Here is a 17,660-nt window from a genome sequence, read left to right on the forward strand (position 1 = left end):
TACAAAGCTGTGCTCTGATCTTCACAGCAGATCACAGCATGTCAGTGAACACGTGCACGCACACATGCACGCGCGCACACACAAGATAATTTTAAACACCCATTTAGCTCTGGTGAAATACATCTATATTCAGCTACTCAGCAGATTGAAGCAGGAGGATCACAGTTCAAGACCAGCCTGGGCAACTTAGATCTTCTTGCAAACAAGGTTTTTTGTTTGTTTGAGGTCTTTTGTTGTTTTTGGTTTTTATTTCTTTATTTCTTGAGATAGCATCCAAAGTAAAGCTATCCCAAGCTACAAGTGCTAACCCCAAGTGCTACCCTGGAGCTAACCCAAGTGCTACCCTGGAGCTAACCCAAGTGCTCACCCCGAGAGCTAACCCGACAGCTAACCCCGAGTGCTAAACCCAATCTGCTAACCCCGAGTGCTAACCCAACTGCTAACCCCAATCTGCTAACCCCGAGTGCTAACCCGAGAGCTAACCCCAAGTGCTACCCTGGAGCTAACCCAAATGCTAACCTGAGAGCTAACCCCTACTGCTAACTCAGAGCTAACCCCGAGTGCTACCCTAGAGCTAACCTGAGAGCTAACCCCAATCTGCTAACCCCGAGTGCTACCCTGGAGCTAACCCCGGCTTCAGAACAAGTCAAGAACAGGGCCTTTGTCTGTCCTCGCTTCAAAGCCTGGTGTCCCTCTACTTGACAACTTTGTGACCTCAAGCAGCCTAACCTTGACTCCCCCCATGAAAACAGAATTATCAACCAGAATGTACTTAGAACAGACCCAGCATCTGCCTGAGTGCTGTGAGCAGGACCCAGCACCAGGGCTCACATGTTCTTTTCTCCTCAAACTCCACATGCTGAGCAGAAGGAAAACATGACAGGACGGGGATTTCACTCAAGAATGTCTCTTTATTGATGAATTTGTAAGAAAAAAGGATGGACCCTCTGTAAAAAGAGGAGATGTTGCCTCCAAACAGCAGGGAGGAATGAGACCTGGGTGGCTTCCCAGAAGCCGGTGCTTCCGGCATGACTGGCTTCCGTGGCCTGGCAAGACTACAGCGTGTCACTACAGCCAACAATTCCTACCTACCCCTTCCCAGCGTTCTCCCTCCCCTACAACCCAAGGCTCCCTGCAGCCATTTGCCAATGGGGTCGTGACAGTTCAGCGTTAGATGTGTCAGGCTCGGCTCTTCATGGGGTCAAAGTGGGTTTTGCTTTGGAAAATTCACAGGAATGTAAAATGGTTCGAACTCTCGTAGTCCAGTCAAGGGCAGGTACCTCCTGCCCCTCTGAAGGGAAGTGAGCAGAGAACCCCCCTTCTGAGGTGCATACTTGTACGGCAAGCAAACTACCAGTCCGCTCTTTATTAGCATGGAGAATGGAAATAAGGTTAGAAGAATATATAACATCGGCTTCAAAGTCACTGAGTTCCGAGGCTGAGGGAGCGCCCACCTTGCTCATCCCTGCAGGCACTGCTCCCGGCTGCCCCAAAGTCCTAGAGCTGCTCATTCTTCTCCAGCCGGGAGATTGTCTTCAATCCGCCGGATGAACCTCATCCTGATTTCTGTCACACCATCTCCCTTCAGAGTGTCCTGGACAAACTTGGCCTCCACAGCCATCTGGACCTGAGGAATAGAGGTAGATGTCTAACCACAGCCTGAGGAAACCTCAGGGTGAGGCCAGATCAGAAATGCCCGTGGATGTGTGTGCGTGTGAGAGAGAGAGAGAGAGAGAGAGACAGACAGAGAGACAGAGAATGACAAAAACTCACTATATAAACTATGTAAATGTATGAAACTTCCAAACTTTTTGTTTGTTTGTTTTGTTTTCTGTTTTTTGAGACAAGGTTTCTCTGCGTAGTCCTGGTTGTCCTGGAACTCCCTCTGCAGACCAGGCTGGCCTTGAACTCACAGAGATCAGCCTGCCTACACCTCCCAAGTGCTGGGATTAAAGGTGTGGCCACCACTGCCCAGTTCCAAACAATTTATTTGAAATGACAAATTCCCACAGTGACAGGGTTTCCAGCCCCAATATTCTAACACGGAAGACAGTGGCCTCAAACTGGATGTGATGTCACTGACCTGTAATCCCAGCACTTGAGAGGAAGGGGCTGGAGGCAAATCGAAGACAGCCTGGTCCACATATATTGAGCACATTGAGTCTTAAGCTAATTAGGACTGGTGTGAGGCTGTCTCAGGGAGGAAGGGAGGGAGGAAGGGAGGGAGGGAGGGAGGGAGGGAGGGAGGGAGGGAAGGAGGGAGGGAGGGAGGGAGGGGAAAGAGGGAAAAGAAAAGAAAAAGGTCTCGGTCCACTTAGGACTGTGGCCCAGGAAACCCCTGGAATGGCTGTTCTCCACTGAGCGTGACAGGAAGGAAGGTGTCTGCCTTGGATCCCGTCTCAGCTGCACTACGGCCTTGGACAGCAAGGGGCTGGGGAAGCCAAAGCCTTTCAGACAAGCACTGACCAAACAGCACCAAGCTCGGAGAGAGCTGCACTCACCATCTCCAAGGCTCCCCGCAGCACCCCACACAGGAGGTTCGAGTAAATAAGGGATGAGTGGCTATCGGGAAGTTCCACGAAGTCCACCAACGGGTTATTTTCCAGGATGAGGGAGAATTCATCGCCAGCTGGGCTCCAATTTGTGATACTTGGCGTGATGCCCAAGTACATCTTGAATGCCACCTGTCAGGGAACACACGGCTCTGTGGGAAGGGGACAGAACTACACAACTGGGAAGGAGTCGGCAAAAGTCACTCAGGACAAACTGTGGCCTCCGGACCTCTATAGGGATCTGGGGAAGAGAAGTGCCCCTCCGTCTCTCCCCTCGGGCATCACACAATGACGGGCTAACTCACTGTCCGCCTGCGTCTCACAGGAAGGGCAGCTGCCTCTAACGAGTTATTTTTGCTTTATTTCTGTTTCCTAGAGACAGGGTTCCACAATGTAGCTCAGGCTGGCCTGGAGCTGACTATGCAGCCTACACTGGCCTTAAATTTGCAGTGATCATCCTACCCGTATCTTTTCAGTGCTAGGATTAAAGGCCTAAATCATATCTGGCCCAAATTCCACACTCTCAAACCTCCTGGATACTCTGCTACACTTTCAAAATGGAGGAATTCGGGCTGTAGTTTAAGTGAGACAGACAGACCTGCTGGCTCTGTCTGTCTGTAGGTAGGTCTTGCTACATAGCGATGGCTGATGGAAAATTCAGTATGTAGATGACCAGATGGGGTCACAGGTACATGCCACTACTCCACTACAGTGGGGCTGTAACGCACAAGAGAAACCCCAACCACTCTCGCCTCTTTCATAATGTTATTTCCAAACCACCAGAAAGGCTTCTTTGGTTCAGAGAGCTGCCTAATCAGCCTTTCGGGAGATTAGGGAGCAGGGAGAGTGTTAGGTAGTGTCTCCCAAAGGCAAGCTTCAGCAGGGACAGGTGGCCCAGGTAAATGACCTTAGCAATGACATCCGCAGTTTCCCGAAAGTCATGACATCTTCCAACATTTGAGCGTGCCAAAAAATCTTCAATTAGTCGGACTCCAATGTTATAACCCCTTGGAAGGAAATCAGAGAATAGACCATTAAGGGGGTCAAAATGTCTTACATAATGTCTTACGTATAAACAAATTATCTTATATCTAAACCTAAGACTGTTGTAGGCTAAAGAAGAAAATGGGGATAATGCCCAAACACCTTCATAAACGAGTTCAGAAGAACCTGTACCCAAATGTTGGCTTCACAGGCCAGCACACACTCGGTGTGCTGGGGGCCTGGGCTGCCTCTTGCGGTGAGGCTCACTCACATTCTGTCCAGCTGCTTATTCACGTCCTCATCATTTTCATAGTCCTTGCACAGCTGGGTGACAAGAGCGCCATAGGTCAGGGTGAACAGCTCAGAACTCTGAAAGAGATCCAGAAGGCCATCAGGACCCGGCAGCACGAGGAGGTCAGTGAGGGTCTGGATCAGCCTGGCCACAACTCCTGGATGCCAAGCAAAGGCCAGCCGGTGCCTATGTCTGAAGGATCTCACGCCTGTGGAGTGGCCAGCGTGACAGGACTGCAACCACACCCACTACAAACTGGTTAGGGATGGCACATCTTCTAACCCCAAAGGCGGCCTCTGCCAACGCAATCTGCCACAGGTGGGTCACCTGAACCCGGAAAGGGAAGAACAGCCACTCCCTGGATTCTGTAAAAGCCTCTGTGTGTTGGCAGGTGTGACCAATGGCTTCCCCATGCCTTTGAGCAATTGTTCTCAACCTGTGAATCATGGCCCCTTTGGGGTCAAATGACCCTTTCACAGGGGTGGCCTAAGACCATTGGAAAAAACAGAGATTGACATTACGATTCATAATAGTAGCAAAATTAGTTATGAAGTAGCAATGAAAATAATTTTATGGTTGGGGGTCACCACAACAAGGGTCACAGCGTTAGGAAGGTTGAGAACCAGCCCTTAGAGGGTTCTGGCATGAAGCTAAGCTGTAACCAAGGCTTGGGTTCTCTGATGCTCATGGAAAGAGCTGGCAACTGAGGGACAGTCTGGGTTTCAGGGAAGGAAGTCCTAGAGAGTCCGTTACCCTGGAGACAGTCTCTCCTCAAAGTCACCAACATGGGGAGAAATTAATGATCCTTTTGACAACTGCTAAAATATTTCTTAAAAGTGCATAAATTTAAAAGAATACAATATGGACTGGAGAGATGGCTCAAAGGTTAGGAGCACTGGCTGCTCTTCCAGAGGACCTGAGCTAAATTTCCAGTAACCACATGGTGGCTCACAACCATCTTTAATGAGATCTGGTGCCCTCTCCTGCCATGCAGGCAGAACACTGTAAACATAATAAATAAATAAATCTTTTTTTTTTTTTTTTTTTGGTTTTTTCGAGACAGGGTTTCTCTGTAGCTTTTTGGTGCCTGTCCTGGAACTAGCTCTTGTAGACCAGGCTGGCCTCGAACTCCCAGAGATCCGCCTGCCTCTGCCTCCCGAGTGCTGGGATTAAAGGCGTGCGCCACCACCGCCCGGCTAAATAAATAAATCTTAACAAATAAATAAATAAATAAATAAGAAGAATACAATATTGGAGGGGGGACTATCTCAGTTAAAGACTCCTACTGCTTCTCCAGAGCACCCAGATTTTGTTCCTTAGGTAGGGCCCACATCTGGTAGCTCACAACCACCTATAACTCCATTTCCAGGGGTCCAACACCCTCTTGTGTCAGCATGCACATGGTGCACATAGACTCATGCAGGCACACACACATACACAAGCGGGTGGTGGCGGCGCATGCCTTAATCCCAGCACTTGGGAGTCAGAGAAAGGCAGAACTGTTAGTTCAAGACCAGCCTGGTCTACAGAACAAGTTTCAGGACAGCCAGAGCTACACAGAAAAACCTATCTTGAAAATAATAACAATAATAATAATAAAAATTTTTAATTACATTATATGTGTGTGCGTGCACATACTCATGTGTGCAGAGGACATGTGTGCCAGGTCAGAAGACAAGCTTGGGGGTAAGTTCTTTCTTTCTACGACATGGTCTCATCTCCAGAGATCAAACTCAAGCTGTCAGACTTGGCAGCAAGCACCTATACCCCGAGCGAGCCATCTCAGCAGCCCACGCATTCTGTATTCCTGGGACACAAGACAGATCCAAACTGGGTTCTATCTATTACTGTGCTGGTTAGTCTCTCGTCATCTTCGTTATCTGGGAAGAGGGACCCTCAGTTGAAAGAAAGGCCTGCATCAGATTGTCTGTAGGGACATTTTCTTGATAAGTGATTTTGAACATTTTAAGAATATTTATGCCTGTAAGGATGTGATACCAGAATAAGAACACCAGGACTGCTGCTGGCAGCAGACAAGGCACTGTTGGAGCTAAAGTGAGAAGTGTGTTTGTTTGTGGTGCTGAGGATCAGACCCAGGGCGCTGGACAGGTCAGGCAAGCACTCTGCTGCTGAGGGACATGCCCATCCCCGAGAAACATATTAACAGCACATTTAGTCCAATGGATTCCCATGGAAATAAGGCTCAGCAACAACAAGAATCAATCGATCCATCAAGATTATCATCCCGCCACTCCCTTCTGAAGAGAGGCTTGTCAGGGGTGGAGGAAGTCACTCTGTGACTTCAAGACTTCTGAGGGAAGAATCCAAAGTATCAGCTATCACGCCTATCCAGAACAGGCTGCCTTTCATTATCTCATAAAAACTCAGTAAGGCAGAATAAGGTAAGAATCAATTCAGAAGAGACACTGAGACCAGAATGAGGAACGATCAGCTCAAGGTTAAACAGCTAAGTACTGAAAAAGGAATCTGGGGGGGCAACACCCAAAAGTATCCCAGGCACACTACCCACTCCATCCCACGACTGCAATATTAATAAGCCCCCTCAATTAAAACAAGTCTTAGACGCACTAGAGGCAAAGAAAATCAATTTGGGGAACAGGAGGCTCTCTGAATTCAGCTAAAACAGTCAGACCAGGGCATCTCCAGGAGATCATTTGCCAAACATGACAACTGAAAGGAAGCTATTAAGGAGGAATGATTTCTTAGTAAGTCAAGGGTTTGGCACTAGACCGGCCTGAGCATGAATGGATGGAGGCACTCCAGCAGTTACCAGTCCGGAGAGTCGGCGAGTGCATTAAATCAGGAGAGCTTTCCTTCCACTATTAATGGGTCCTTGGATGAACTCCAAGAGCCTCCACCCACCATGATTGCCAAATCATATGCAAATCACACTAACGTGCAGCTCCCCCCCTTCACCAGTAAGAAAAGGCAGGGAGGGTCCACAACACAGGTGTGCCTGGAATCTGGGAACGGAGTCCTGACTCAGGGTCTCCACATCTTCTGTTAATACGCAAGTCTGTCTTCAGCCTCAGTTATGAACCTAGCCTAGAACAACGAGTAACATGAATGTGTAACTTAAAGGTCTTTATACTTCTTTTTTTTTTTTTTGGTTTTTTGAGACAGGGTTTCTCTGTGGCTTTGGAGCCTGTCCTGGAACTAGCTCTGTAGACCAGGCTGGTCTCGAACTCACAGAGATCCGCCTGCCTCTGCCTCCCAAGTGCTGGGATTAAAGGCGTGCGCCACCATCGCCCGGCAGGTCTTTATACTTCTAAAACAGAAGTGGTGCAGAGCTGGAGAGATGGCTCAGTGGTTAAGAACAATAGCTGCTCTTCCAGAGGTCCTGCGTTCAACTCCCACATGGAGGCTTGGAGGCTCACAACTGTCTATAGCTCCAGTCCCAGGGGATCCAATGCCTCCTCAGGCACCAGACACACGACACAGGGTATGCAGACATACATGCTGGCAACACACACACATAAAATAGTAAATAAAATAAATTAGAAGTGGGACTGTGGTATGTCAGGGAAGGCTCACTAAGGTGGCATTTGTGTGAAGACCCGACTGTACGCAAAGACAGCCAGCCGACAACATCACTTGTGTACTGTCAGTGTTCTTTTTTCTTTTTCTTTTCCCTGGAGACAGGGTTTCTCTGTGTAACAGCTCTAGCTGTCGTGGAACTAGCTCTGTGACCAGGCTGGCCTCATACTCCCAGAGATTCACCTGCCTCTGCCTCCTGAGTGCTGGATTAAAGGCTGGAGCCACCACCGCCCGGCTACATACATTTTCAATTAATCCTCAGGATAGCCCTATGATGTCAGCGTGTCTACTACCTTATTAAAGTAAAAAACTTTCAAAAGATGTGAAGCTGGTGCTCAGAAAAAAGAAGAAACGGAAGATGGTGCTCAGTGGTGGGCCCTGGCCCAGCATGTGCTTAGGCTCTGAGCTCAGTCCTCAGCACTGGGTGTGTGTACATGCATGCATGTATGTGTGTGCATGTGCACGCATGTGTGCATGAGAGAGCAAAGAAGCAATAAAACAGGCCCCAGTCCCAGCCAGCACAATATCCCTGTTGTGGAGAACATTTCAGTGCACATTACACATGCGTACTAATGGTGGGGTCCAGGGCTTCTTCTCCGTATCTAACACAGCACCTAACAAGGAGCTTTGTACATAGCTGGGGCTCAGGGAAAGCTTGCTGGACAGATAGACTGTTTCGTTTGTTTGTTTGTAGACAGGGTTTTACTACGTAAGAGTCTTGGCTGTCCTGAACTAACTCTGTAGACCAGGCTGGCCTCCAACTCACAGAGATTCACCTGCCTTTCCTCCCGAGTGCTGGGATTAAAGGTGTGCGCCACCACCGCCCGGCCCAGATGGACTGTTTCTGTTAGCTTGGACTGAAAACAGCAGGCATCAGACATCTGAAGGTTTATGTGAAATACAGTAATTACGTGCTGGGCTCCCTGGAAGAGGGCAACTAGAGGGGTACTGCTCCCAACAGAGAAAAGAGGAGCATGTCAATTCTAGGTACGTTGGCTCAATAGGCAGAAGCACCTGCTGCCATTCCTGATTACATAAGTTAGAGTCCCCCAAACCCACACGGTGAAAAGAGAGAGACTGACTACTTCAGGCTGTCCTCTGACCTCCACACAAATACTGTGGCACAGCCCCTGTGCTGGCGAATTTTATATCAACCTGACATAATCTAGAGTCATCTGAAAGGAGGGAACCTCAACTGGGAAAATGTCTCTCTAAGATCTCACTATAGGGCATTTTCTTGATTAACGGTTGACGAGGGAGGGTCCAGCCCATGGTAGATGATGCCATCCCTGGGCTGGTGGTCCTGGGTTCTAAAAATGAACAGGCTGAGCAAGCCATGATGAGCAATCCAATAAACAGCACCCCTCCATGACCTCTGCATCAGCTCCTTCCTGCCTCTAAGTTCTTGCCCTCACTACTTCTGATGATGAACTGTACATGAAATAAACCCTTTTTTCCTCCCCAAGTTGCTTTTGGTCATGGTGTTTCATCATAGCAATAGTAACCCTAACTAAGACATCCCCCAGTAAATAAGTAAACCCAGGCAAGAAAAGAAAGGTAATATCTAGGTATGGGGGCACATGCCTGCAACCTTAGCACTTGGGAAATTGAGGCAGGAGAAACAGGAGTTGGAAGCAAGCCTGGGATAGGAAAACCTTGTTTCGAGTACACACACAGGAGGTGACGCACACCTTTAATCCCAGCACTTGGGAGGCAGAGGCAGCTGAATCTCTGTGGGTTCCAGGCCAGTTTGGTCTACAGAGGGAGTTTATGGTCTGCCAGGGCTATACAGAGAGAGCCCGGCTCAAAAAAATTAAACAGAAACAACAATATCAGTACTGATTCCAGGAGAAAACAAGATATGAAGACTAATGAATACATATCTCTGCTCCTATCTACCAAAGAAACACCGTCCCTTAAATTTAACACTATCTACCAAAGAAACACCGTCCCTTAAATTTAACACTATCTACCAAAGAAACACCGTCCCTTAAATTTAACACTATCGTGTCTGATCTTAGTGCCACTGTCCCCACGTCCAGCGAAGGAAACTAATGACCAACAAAGAATGCCAAGGAACACATACGTACTTCTTCCAACTTGACATTGTTTTCTAGCTCAACACTGTCTTCAACTATTGTTACTTCTTTCAGGAATCAATCTCTCTCTCTCTCTGTATTGCTTAGCTACATCCTCAGTTCCCTGAAAGCAATTTTCAACTTGTAATCCACAGAGTATATTAAGAGACCCACAAATCCCTGGAAGATGCAAACAAGTGTATTCATATGATGTAATATTTTTGCATTTATGTTTACAGTGCTAGGATGCTAGGATCAAACCCAGCTTCCATCACTAAGTTTGTGTATTTGTGTAGAAATGATTCATTGCTACCATTGGTTTCTCAAAAGTGGTCTGAGAGAGAAAAGGTTAAGAATTATCCTGGAGCCAGGTGATGGTGGCACACATCTTTAATCCCAGCACTCGGGAGGTAGAGACAGGTGGATCTTTGTGAGTTCGCGGCCAGCCTGGTCTACAGAGCAATTTCCAGGACAGGTTCCAAAGACATAGAAACCCTGTCTCAAAAACAAAACAAAACAAAAAAAAACAGGTCTGGAGGGCTGGAGAGATGGCTCAGTGGTTAAGAGCACTGACTGCTCTTCCACAAGACCCAGATTCAATTCCCAGGATCCACATGGCAGCTCACAACTGCCTGTAACTCCAGTTCCAGGGAACCTGACACTCTCACACAGACATACCAACACCAATGAATGCACATAAAAAAATAAATAATTTGATTTCAAAGAAAACAAACAAACAAAAAACTAGCCTGCAATAAGAGAGTTTCCATCCATGGTGGCTGTTCTTGGTATCAGATGCGAAGGTGTGCAGGGAATCTAATCATTCTGGCTAGAGTGGAGAACCAAGGTCCCCTCATCAGAGGCAGCACGCAGCCTGAGACTGTCCAGCTGGCTTTGGTGAAGACAGAACTCAAAGTGTCTAGCATATGCATGCTGCCGCTGAGTTACATGCCAACCTGACACTCTCTACCGCTATGACTCCCCCTCCACCTCACTGTTTGTCTGTGTGTGTTAAAAAAGATTTCAGGAGGCCCAGGCTGGCCTCCACCCTGGCTGAGGATGAGACCCTGAATTCTGACCCTTTTGCCTTTACCATCCCAGGGCTGGGATTACAGGCATTCGTGACCAAGCCTGTTTTTTGTTGTTGTTTTGTTTGTTTGTTTGTTTGCTTCGAGACTGGGTTTCTCTGTAGCTTTGGAGCCTAGCCCGCAACTCGCTCTATAGACCAGGCTGGCCTCGAACTCACAGAGCTCCACCTGCCTCTGCCTCCCGAGTGCCGGGATTAAAGGCGGGCACCACCACTGCCAGGCTCCAAGCCTGGTTTATGTGGTGCTGGGAATTAAACCTGGGGCCCTGGATATGTTAGGCAGACAGACACTCTATACCAACTTGTGCTACTGGAACTACATCCCGGCCCCCAGAAGCTCAGTTTTCAATTCCAAAACAAAGCCATGGCATGGAATGTTCTGTAAAATAAAGAAGCCACTGATGGTGGTGCAACTTTAATCCCAGCACTCAAGAGGCAGAGGCAGGCGGATCTCTGAGTTTAAGGCCAGCCTGATCTACAGAGCAAGTTCTAGGACAGCCAGGGCTACCCAGAGAAACCCGGAGGAGGAGGGGACGGGTACAATAAAGAAAAGGAACACATGCTAAGAAAGTCTCTTAGCTTGGCAAAAACTGCTATCTACCTTACTCTCTAGACCCAGCCCAGCCTTTGGGGATTATATTCTGTCCCACTACTCCCAGCATGGGAAAGGAAGCACAGCAATCCTCCCTTCTCCTCTCAACCATTAGAGGGGTCACCGCTTAATGTGTCAGACGGAAAGTTCCCTTCTGACAAGGCCACTACCTAAGCTAGTCCAGGGCACAGTGAGAGACTGTGTACTCGGTAGTCTGAAATATTCACTCTGGAGGTGGAGAGGCATGGGTTCAAATCCTAACCCTTCCTCGGTGTAAAATTGGGCATCACACAACCTTCCCGAGCCGTGAAAGGCCATAACATTATCCACCTGGTAGGGTTAAATCACACAGGAAGAGATCAGTCTGTTACTGATTGCTACCGTTGTTGTTGGTCTAGCACCGACTTGCATTCGATCTCGAGCAGGGGAGGAAACTCAGGGGTCCTCCAACCTGCCCCGGCTTGGGATCTCCCCACCCCACAGTTCACACCAGGACCCTCTGACAATCTCTCGGAGCGCCAGCACCAGGCCCTTTCCCAGGAAGCTTCGATTCCGCCCGGCCCACCGGGTCATGCGCTCAGAGTTACCATTTTCTTGCTCTCGGTGCCACGGTTCGCCTGCCTCGACATGGTGTCCACTGCGCAACGCCGCCTCGCCTCACGTCGTCACAGCCCAGATCCCAGACCCCAGCAGACACTGATTCAACCCAGCCGCGGCCCCTAAGCCTCTGGGACTGACCGGCCCCGCCTCACCGCGCCTGCGCAGTCTGGCGCGGAGCACTATGGGACTTGTGGTTCGGCCGACCAAAGTTCGACAACAGCACCCGACTGTCCTTCCGGAAGTCCCGCCCATTGTTCAGAGAGCGCTGCAGCTCCCCGAGAGCCTCGGGCTCCGGCCTGCCTGTGTCATTCTGGCCGCTAGGTGGCATCCGCACCTTATGATAGTCCTAATTGTCCACAGCGTGTCCTTATTTCCCTCCCCCACGACTGGCTCTGAGAAGCTGCGAATTCCTCTCTCCCGGATTGGTCTTGGAAAGTCCCTGTTTTGAACTGGCTTCGTCTGTCCCTGCAGTTCAGCTCCAGAAGCTCCCAGGACGTCCTGGAAAACTAGCAATGGCTCACACAGAGATCTAAGTTCATTATAATAAGTTTGAATGACCACATCCTCTGTGTCAGGCTAGGTTAATGACTTTCTCTTTAAACTGCCATCTGTTCCCAAGCCCCAAACGCAGCGCACCCCTGCATCCTACCACCTGTGGCCTAATGCGCCCGTCTTTGAAATAAAGCCCGCTTGTCACTTTCTCACGCTCCCTTCCCTAAAACAGCTACACTGCCTAGTTCCCAGAAACCAAAGACGCCAGTCAGTGCCGAGTTCTAATCCCAGGCCTGCCATCTGAGGCCAGGTGCCTGCAAAGATCGATGAGATACGAGCACAGATCCCGGGCACAGAAAAGGCAGAGTAAATGGGATTCCCTTCTAGCCACGCTATCAAAACACAGCCTAACATATCAAAACACAGCCCAACAAACATTGAGGAATGTGCTAGCTGACCAAATCCTCCTCCCCCATCACCCAGGCCAAGTCCTATAATCGCTGCCCACAGCCCTTTGGGTTGGGCTCCAGTCATCTCTCCTTAGTGGTCAACCCTGAAGGTACTGTGTTGGGGATTACGGCCTTCTCATTTCAGCCTGCTTGCCTGACCCCACAGCGGCTGTATACTACAGTGTGCCCCACCACCCGGCCTTCACCATGACAACTGGTCTATCCAGATACTGAGCGAGCCAAGCTCGGAGAAGACTGGAGGGGCTCCCTGAGGGTAGAGGGCCAATCATTATTATACCCTCCTCCCTGTGGCACAGGCATTCTGGGGCCCTCCCTAGAGGCAGAGATCTCTGACTCTCCATCCTGTGCCATGACCTCAGAAGGGAGTTAAAAAGTGATGGTCTGGGGACGTGAGGGTCTGGGAAGAGGGCAGAGGCAGGGGTCTGTAGCCTTGGGAGGCCAGCACAGCTAGAGAGAGCCTTTTCCATTCCCAGGAGAGAGGACAGCTGAGGTGAAGACTGCAGTTGGCCAGCCCGTCTGTGGGTCTGGGCTCCTCCCAGCAGGCTGCCTTGGCTGCCCACAGAAACCTGAGTCACTGTCAAGGCCAGGCGCCTGACCCCACCCAGTCAGGCAGGGCGGTTCTGGACTGACTGGAGGTGGCGCCTCTCCCTGTCTATCTCACAGCCTTCTGGTGATTCCAGCACTCGGCCCTGCTTTCGCTTTGGGGACTCTTGGGACTCATCTCCTCAGTCATCAGTTTTGAATTAAGGGTGGGGGTGGGGCTTGTGTATTGATCTATTAGGTCTCATCCCTGCTCAGGCTGAAATCTAAAAACTCCTTGGGGAGGGAATATGGCTCAGGAGTGGATGCATGCTTTGTATGGGCAAGGTCCTGGGTTTCATCTCCTGCACAAACCAAACCAAACAAAACTCCCTACACAGCAGGCCCCAAGTTCTCAGTACTGTTTCTATTATTCTTGAACTTCATCCCTCCCCATCACCTCTAGGGAGTAAGACATTTAGGAAACCAGACAGCCCTTCCCTATCCTCATCTCCTGGTCCCTAGAAAAGGAGGCACCAGGAATATAAGGAACTCAAAGCCATCCTCAGCTACACAGTGTTTTCAAGGCCAACCTGGGTTACAAGAGGCCAGGTCTCGAGAAAAAAAAAAAAAAGAAGAAGGCCGGGCGGTGGTGGCGCACGCCTTTAATCCCAGCACTTGGGAGGCAGAGGTAGGCGGATCTCTGTGAGTTCGAGACCAGCCTGGTCTACAAGAGCTAGTTCCAGGACAGGCTCCAAAACCACAGAGAAACCCTGTCTCAAAAAAACAAAAAAAAAGCCGGGCGGTGGTGGCGCACGTCTTTAATCCCAGCACTTGGGAGGCAGAGGCAGGAGGATCTCTGTGAGTTCGAGGCCAGCCTGGTCTACAAGAGCTAGTTCCAGGACTGGAACCAAAAAACTACGGAGAAACCCTGTCTCGAAAATCCAAAAAAAAAAAAAAGAAGAAGCTAGGGGTGGTGGCGCATGCCTTTAATCCCAGCACTTGGGAGGCAGAGGCAGGCGGATCTCTGTGAGTTCGAGACCAGCCTGGTCTACAAGAGCTAGTTCCAGAACAGGCTCCAAAACCACAGAGAAACCCTGTCTCGAAAAACAAAACAAAACAAAACAAAAAAAAAGAGCCAGGGCCAGGTAGTGGTGGCATACTCAGGAGACAGAGCGAGTTCCAGAACAGGCTCTAAAGCTTCAGAGAAACCCTGCCTCAAAAAACAAAAAACAAAAAAAAAGAAAGAAAAGAAAAGAGGGGAAGGACAGGACAAGGCTCCAGGCCAGGGCCAGATTTCTTATCCCTACTAGGAGCTTTGAAGAAAGACTTCCTCCAAGGCACACAAAAGCTTGACCTCTGTAGTACTGAAGTTTAGTTCCTCCTGTCTACAAACCTCTGCTCTTTCTCCTCCTCCAGAACTGAAGGGAGAGAGGCAGCTGGTCACCACTACCCTGAAGGACATTTCCCAGTCCCAGGCTCAAGCAGTGGGCCCTGGAGGCTCCCTTGGAGAGGCAGTCTAAACTAACTTCTACAGCCCCTCCTCTTCTTTGTGGTGTGAAGTGGGGGGTGGAGTGGGAGTGAGAATCTGGTGGCTGTACTTTCCGCTGGCCCCCAAAAGGCTCCTCCCACTTCCTATTTTGTGGGGGTGGAGGTAACGTCCCAGGCCTCTGTCCTGAGATTTGTGTCTCTGAGTTAAATCTCCCAGCCATTTTCTTCAGTGCTCACTAGATTCATCCTGGGCTCTGCAGTGGCAAACTTAGGAGATCGGAATGCTTTTGCTCCAGCTTCCCTCAACGATGGACACTCTGCAAGGGGACATCGTCCTGATCTCCAATCAGACTCACCCCAGCCCGGCCTTGTGGAGATAATAAAGACTCATTCACTCTTGCCTGTTTCCGTGGAGAGGGAGGAGACTGTCCTGGGCAGCAGGGAGGACTAAGTCCCCTGCCCCTCGTTGAATGGGCAGGATATCCTCTTGGGGCTTCAGCCCTAGATGTTACACATACCCACCCTTGCTCCTTCTCCCAAACATAAAGATATCAGTCTTTGTTTGTGAGACAAGGTTCCTCTATTTAACAATTCTGATTGTCCTGGAATTAGCTTTGGAGACCAGGCTGGCCTTAAACTCAGAGATTCGCCTGCCTCTGCCTCCCAAATGCTGAGATTAAAGGCATATGCCACCATGTCCAGCAAGTCTTTACTTAACAAACAAATAAATAAATCATTGCTAATCCTCAGTTGCTGGACTTGGGATCCTGATCAGTCACACGGGAAAAGAGAAATGTCTACACCACCTGCCTACCCCAACTGCAATGCAATAAGCAGCTCTGCTCTGGTTCCTGCAAGGCATCCTCCCAGGCTCCCGATGGCCCATCAGCAATATCAGAAACCCTAGCCAGGAAACCTGCCCCTCCCATTGCCTAACTCCCAGATACCCTGCTAGTCCGAAGTACCAAAGATTGTGTAGGGGTACAGGAATGGGGATCTGAAAGTCAAGGGCTCTTCAACTTTGGTACCCTGAACATTCTGTCTGCTAATTTTTTGTTGCAAGTGGCAGACTGTTTGTTATAAGATGGTTAAATCATATTCTTGTATTCCATTCACTGGATGCAGGTAGCACCCTCAGTTGTAACAACCAAAATGTCGTTAAACATTGACAAATGGCTCTAGAGCGTCTGTGTGCATGCAAAGCTGCCTTTGGTGGAGGACCATTGATGTAGTCTAACACCAGGCCATCCGGGCACCAGAGCGGCCCGATTCACAGAACTCCTCAAAGTCAATCCTAGATGGTTAGATACAGCTGCAGATTTCCAGTTCTCATATCTTCCCCCAGCTTAGAATCTCTTGACCTCCAACAGCTCCCCAGCATCTGTATCTGCAAGTCACTGGCATTTACGACGTCCCCCACCCCGTTTAAGTTCATTGTCTCCTCCTTTATTGTGGAACTCTTACCACTGTGAGAATTTTACCACTCCTATCTTTTTTGTTCTTGGTAGTGGTGGTTTTTTGAGACAGGATTTCTCTGTGTAAACTTGGCTGTCCTGGAACTCACTCTGTAGATCAGGCTGGCCTCGAACTCACAGAGATCCCCCGCCTCTGCTTCCCCTCTTGAGTGCTGGGATTGCAGGCATATGCCACTACTGCCTGGCACCACTCCCACCTTTATTCAAGTAATAACCTCAGGCCCTGGGTTGAGAGGTAGAAGAACCACCCCAGGGGGTTGGCCCTTTGCTGGGTTCTGCTCCTGAATTATTCAGTATAAACTCTGTAGGGCTCAGTGTGGGCCTAGGTCCAGCACTGGATGATGGCGACCTTTAGACCTCTGACCTCAGAAAGGATAGTCATGGATTCCATCATCCCTATGGTCATCTTCTCCCCCAGTTGGGATGACTAACGGCAAATGTGGAGGTTTTTCTAATTCTCTTTTACATTTGAATTCCCCTCATCATCAAAACCATCATCATTACCATCATATTTACTCAGCACTTCCTAGATACCAGGCTCTTCATTAAATATTTCATTTGTATAGTCTTATTTATTTTTTTTTAAATATTTATTTATTTATTAAGTATACAATATTCTGTCTACATGCCTGAAGGCCAGAAGAGGGCACCAGACCCCCCTACAGATGGTTGTGAGCCACCATGTGGTTGCTGGGAATTGAACTCAGGACCTTTGGAAGAGCAGGCAATGCTCTTAACCACTGAGCCATCTCTCCAGCCCGTCTTATTTAATTTTTAAAATGACCTCCAAAACACCTCATGTCACTGTTTTTTAAATTATTTATTTTTGGTGAAGCAAATCTCATGCATCCCAAACTGTCCTCAAAGTTGCCCCTAGCCAGGGATTTTTATTTATTATAATACTTTTTTTTTTTTTTTTTTTTTTTTTTTGAGACAGGATTTCTCTGTGTAGCCCCAGCTGTCCTGGAACTTGCTCTGTAGACCAGGCTGACCTCAAACTCACAGAGATCCTCCTGCCTCTGCCTCCGGAGTCCTGGAATTAAAGGTGTGTGCCACCACTGCCTGCTATTATAATACTGTTTGAAGGAATTTTCCTTTATTATACTCCATACTTTTAAAAAATTGGTGTCATATGCCTCTAATCCCAGCACTAAGAGGAAGGTGGAGATCTCTGTGCATTTCAAGGCCAGCCAAGTCTACATAGTGAGTTCCAAGCCAGTCAGGGCTACGTAGTAAGACGCTGTCTCCAAAATATTCCCACATATGAGTGTAGAGATCAGAAAACAACTCTCAGAAATTGGTTCTCTTCTTCTACCACGTGGGTTCTAGGGATCCAATTCAGATTTTTAGGATTGGCTGAAAGAGCGTTTACCTAAGGAGCATCTACCAGAAGCAGATCCAGGACTTCTGATCCTCCTGCTTCCACCTTTCAAGTGCTGACATTTCAGGCCCGTGCCATCCTACGTGGTT

General features: G+C 48.9%; 1 protein-coding gene across 1 annotated transcript; it reads right to left on the reverse strand.

Annotated features, from left to right (window-relative positions):
• Positions 1-902: 902 nt before the first annotated feature.
• On the reverse strand, positions 903-11,893 carry Trappc3 (trafficking protein particle complex subunit 3). Its single transcript, XM_057785573.1, has 5 exons — positions 11,731-11,893; positions 3,808-3,905; positions 3,460-3,559; positions 2,502-2,684; positions 903-1,627 (listed from the first exon to the last, which is right to left on the reverse strand). The coding sequence occupies exons 1-5, from the start codon at positions 11,770-11,772 to the stop codon at positions 1,508-1,510; spliced, it is 543 nt and encodes a 180-aa protein (XP_057641556.1). The 5' UTR covers positions 11,773-11,893; the 3' UTR covers positions 903-1,507.
• Between the last annotated feature and the right edge of the window lie 5,767 nt (positions 11,894-17,660).

Source organism: Chionomys nivalis, chromosome 11 (genome assembly GCF_950005125.1).
Source record: "Chionomys nivalis chromosome 11, mChiNiv1.1, whole genome shotgun sequence".
NCBI lineage: Eukaryota > Metazoa > Chordata > Mammalia > Rodentia > Cricetidae > Chionomys > Chionomys nivalis.

Bases quoted from the DNA above. Each gene is read 5' to 3' on its own strand.
- Trappc3 (XM_057785573.1), bottom strand. From the start codon at position 11,772: ATGTCGAGGCAGGCGAACCGTGGCACCGAGAGCAAGAAAATG. The intron at 3,906-11,730 runs GTAACTCTGAGC...GATCTCTTTCAG, and splicing joins GCACCGAGAGCAAGAAAATG to AGTTCTGAGCTGTTCACCCT. The intron at 1,628-2,501 runs GTGAGTGCAGCT...TCTATTCCTCAG, and splicing joins TGCGGGGAGCCTTGGAGATG to GTCCAGATGGCTGTGGAGGC.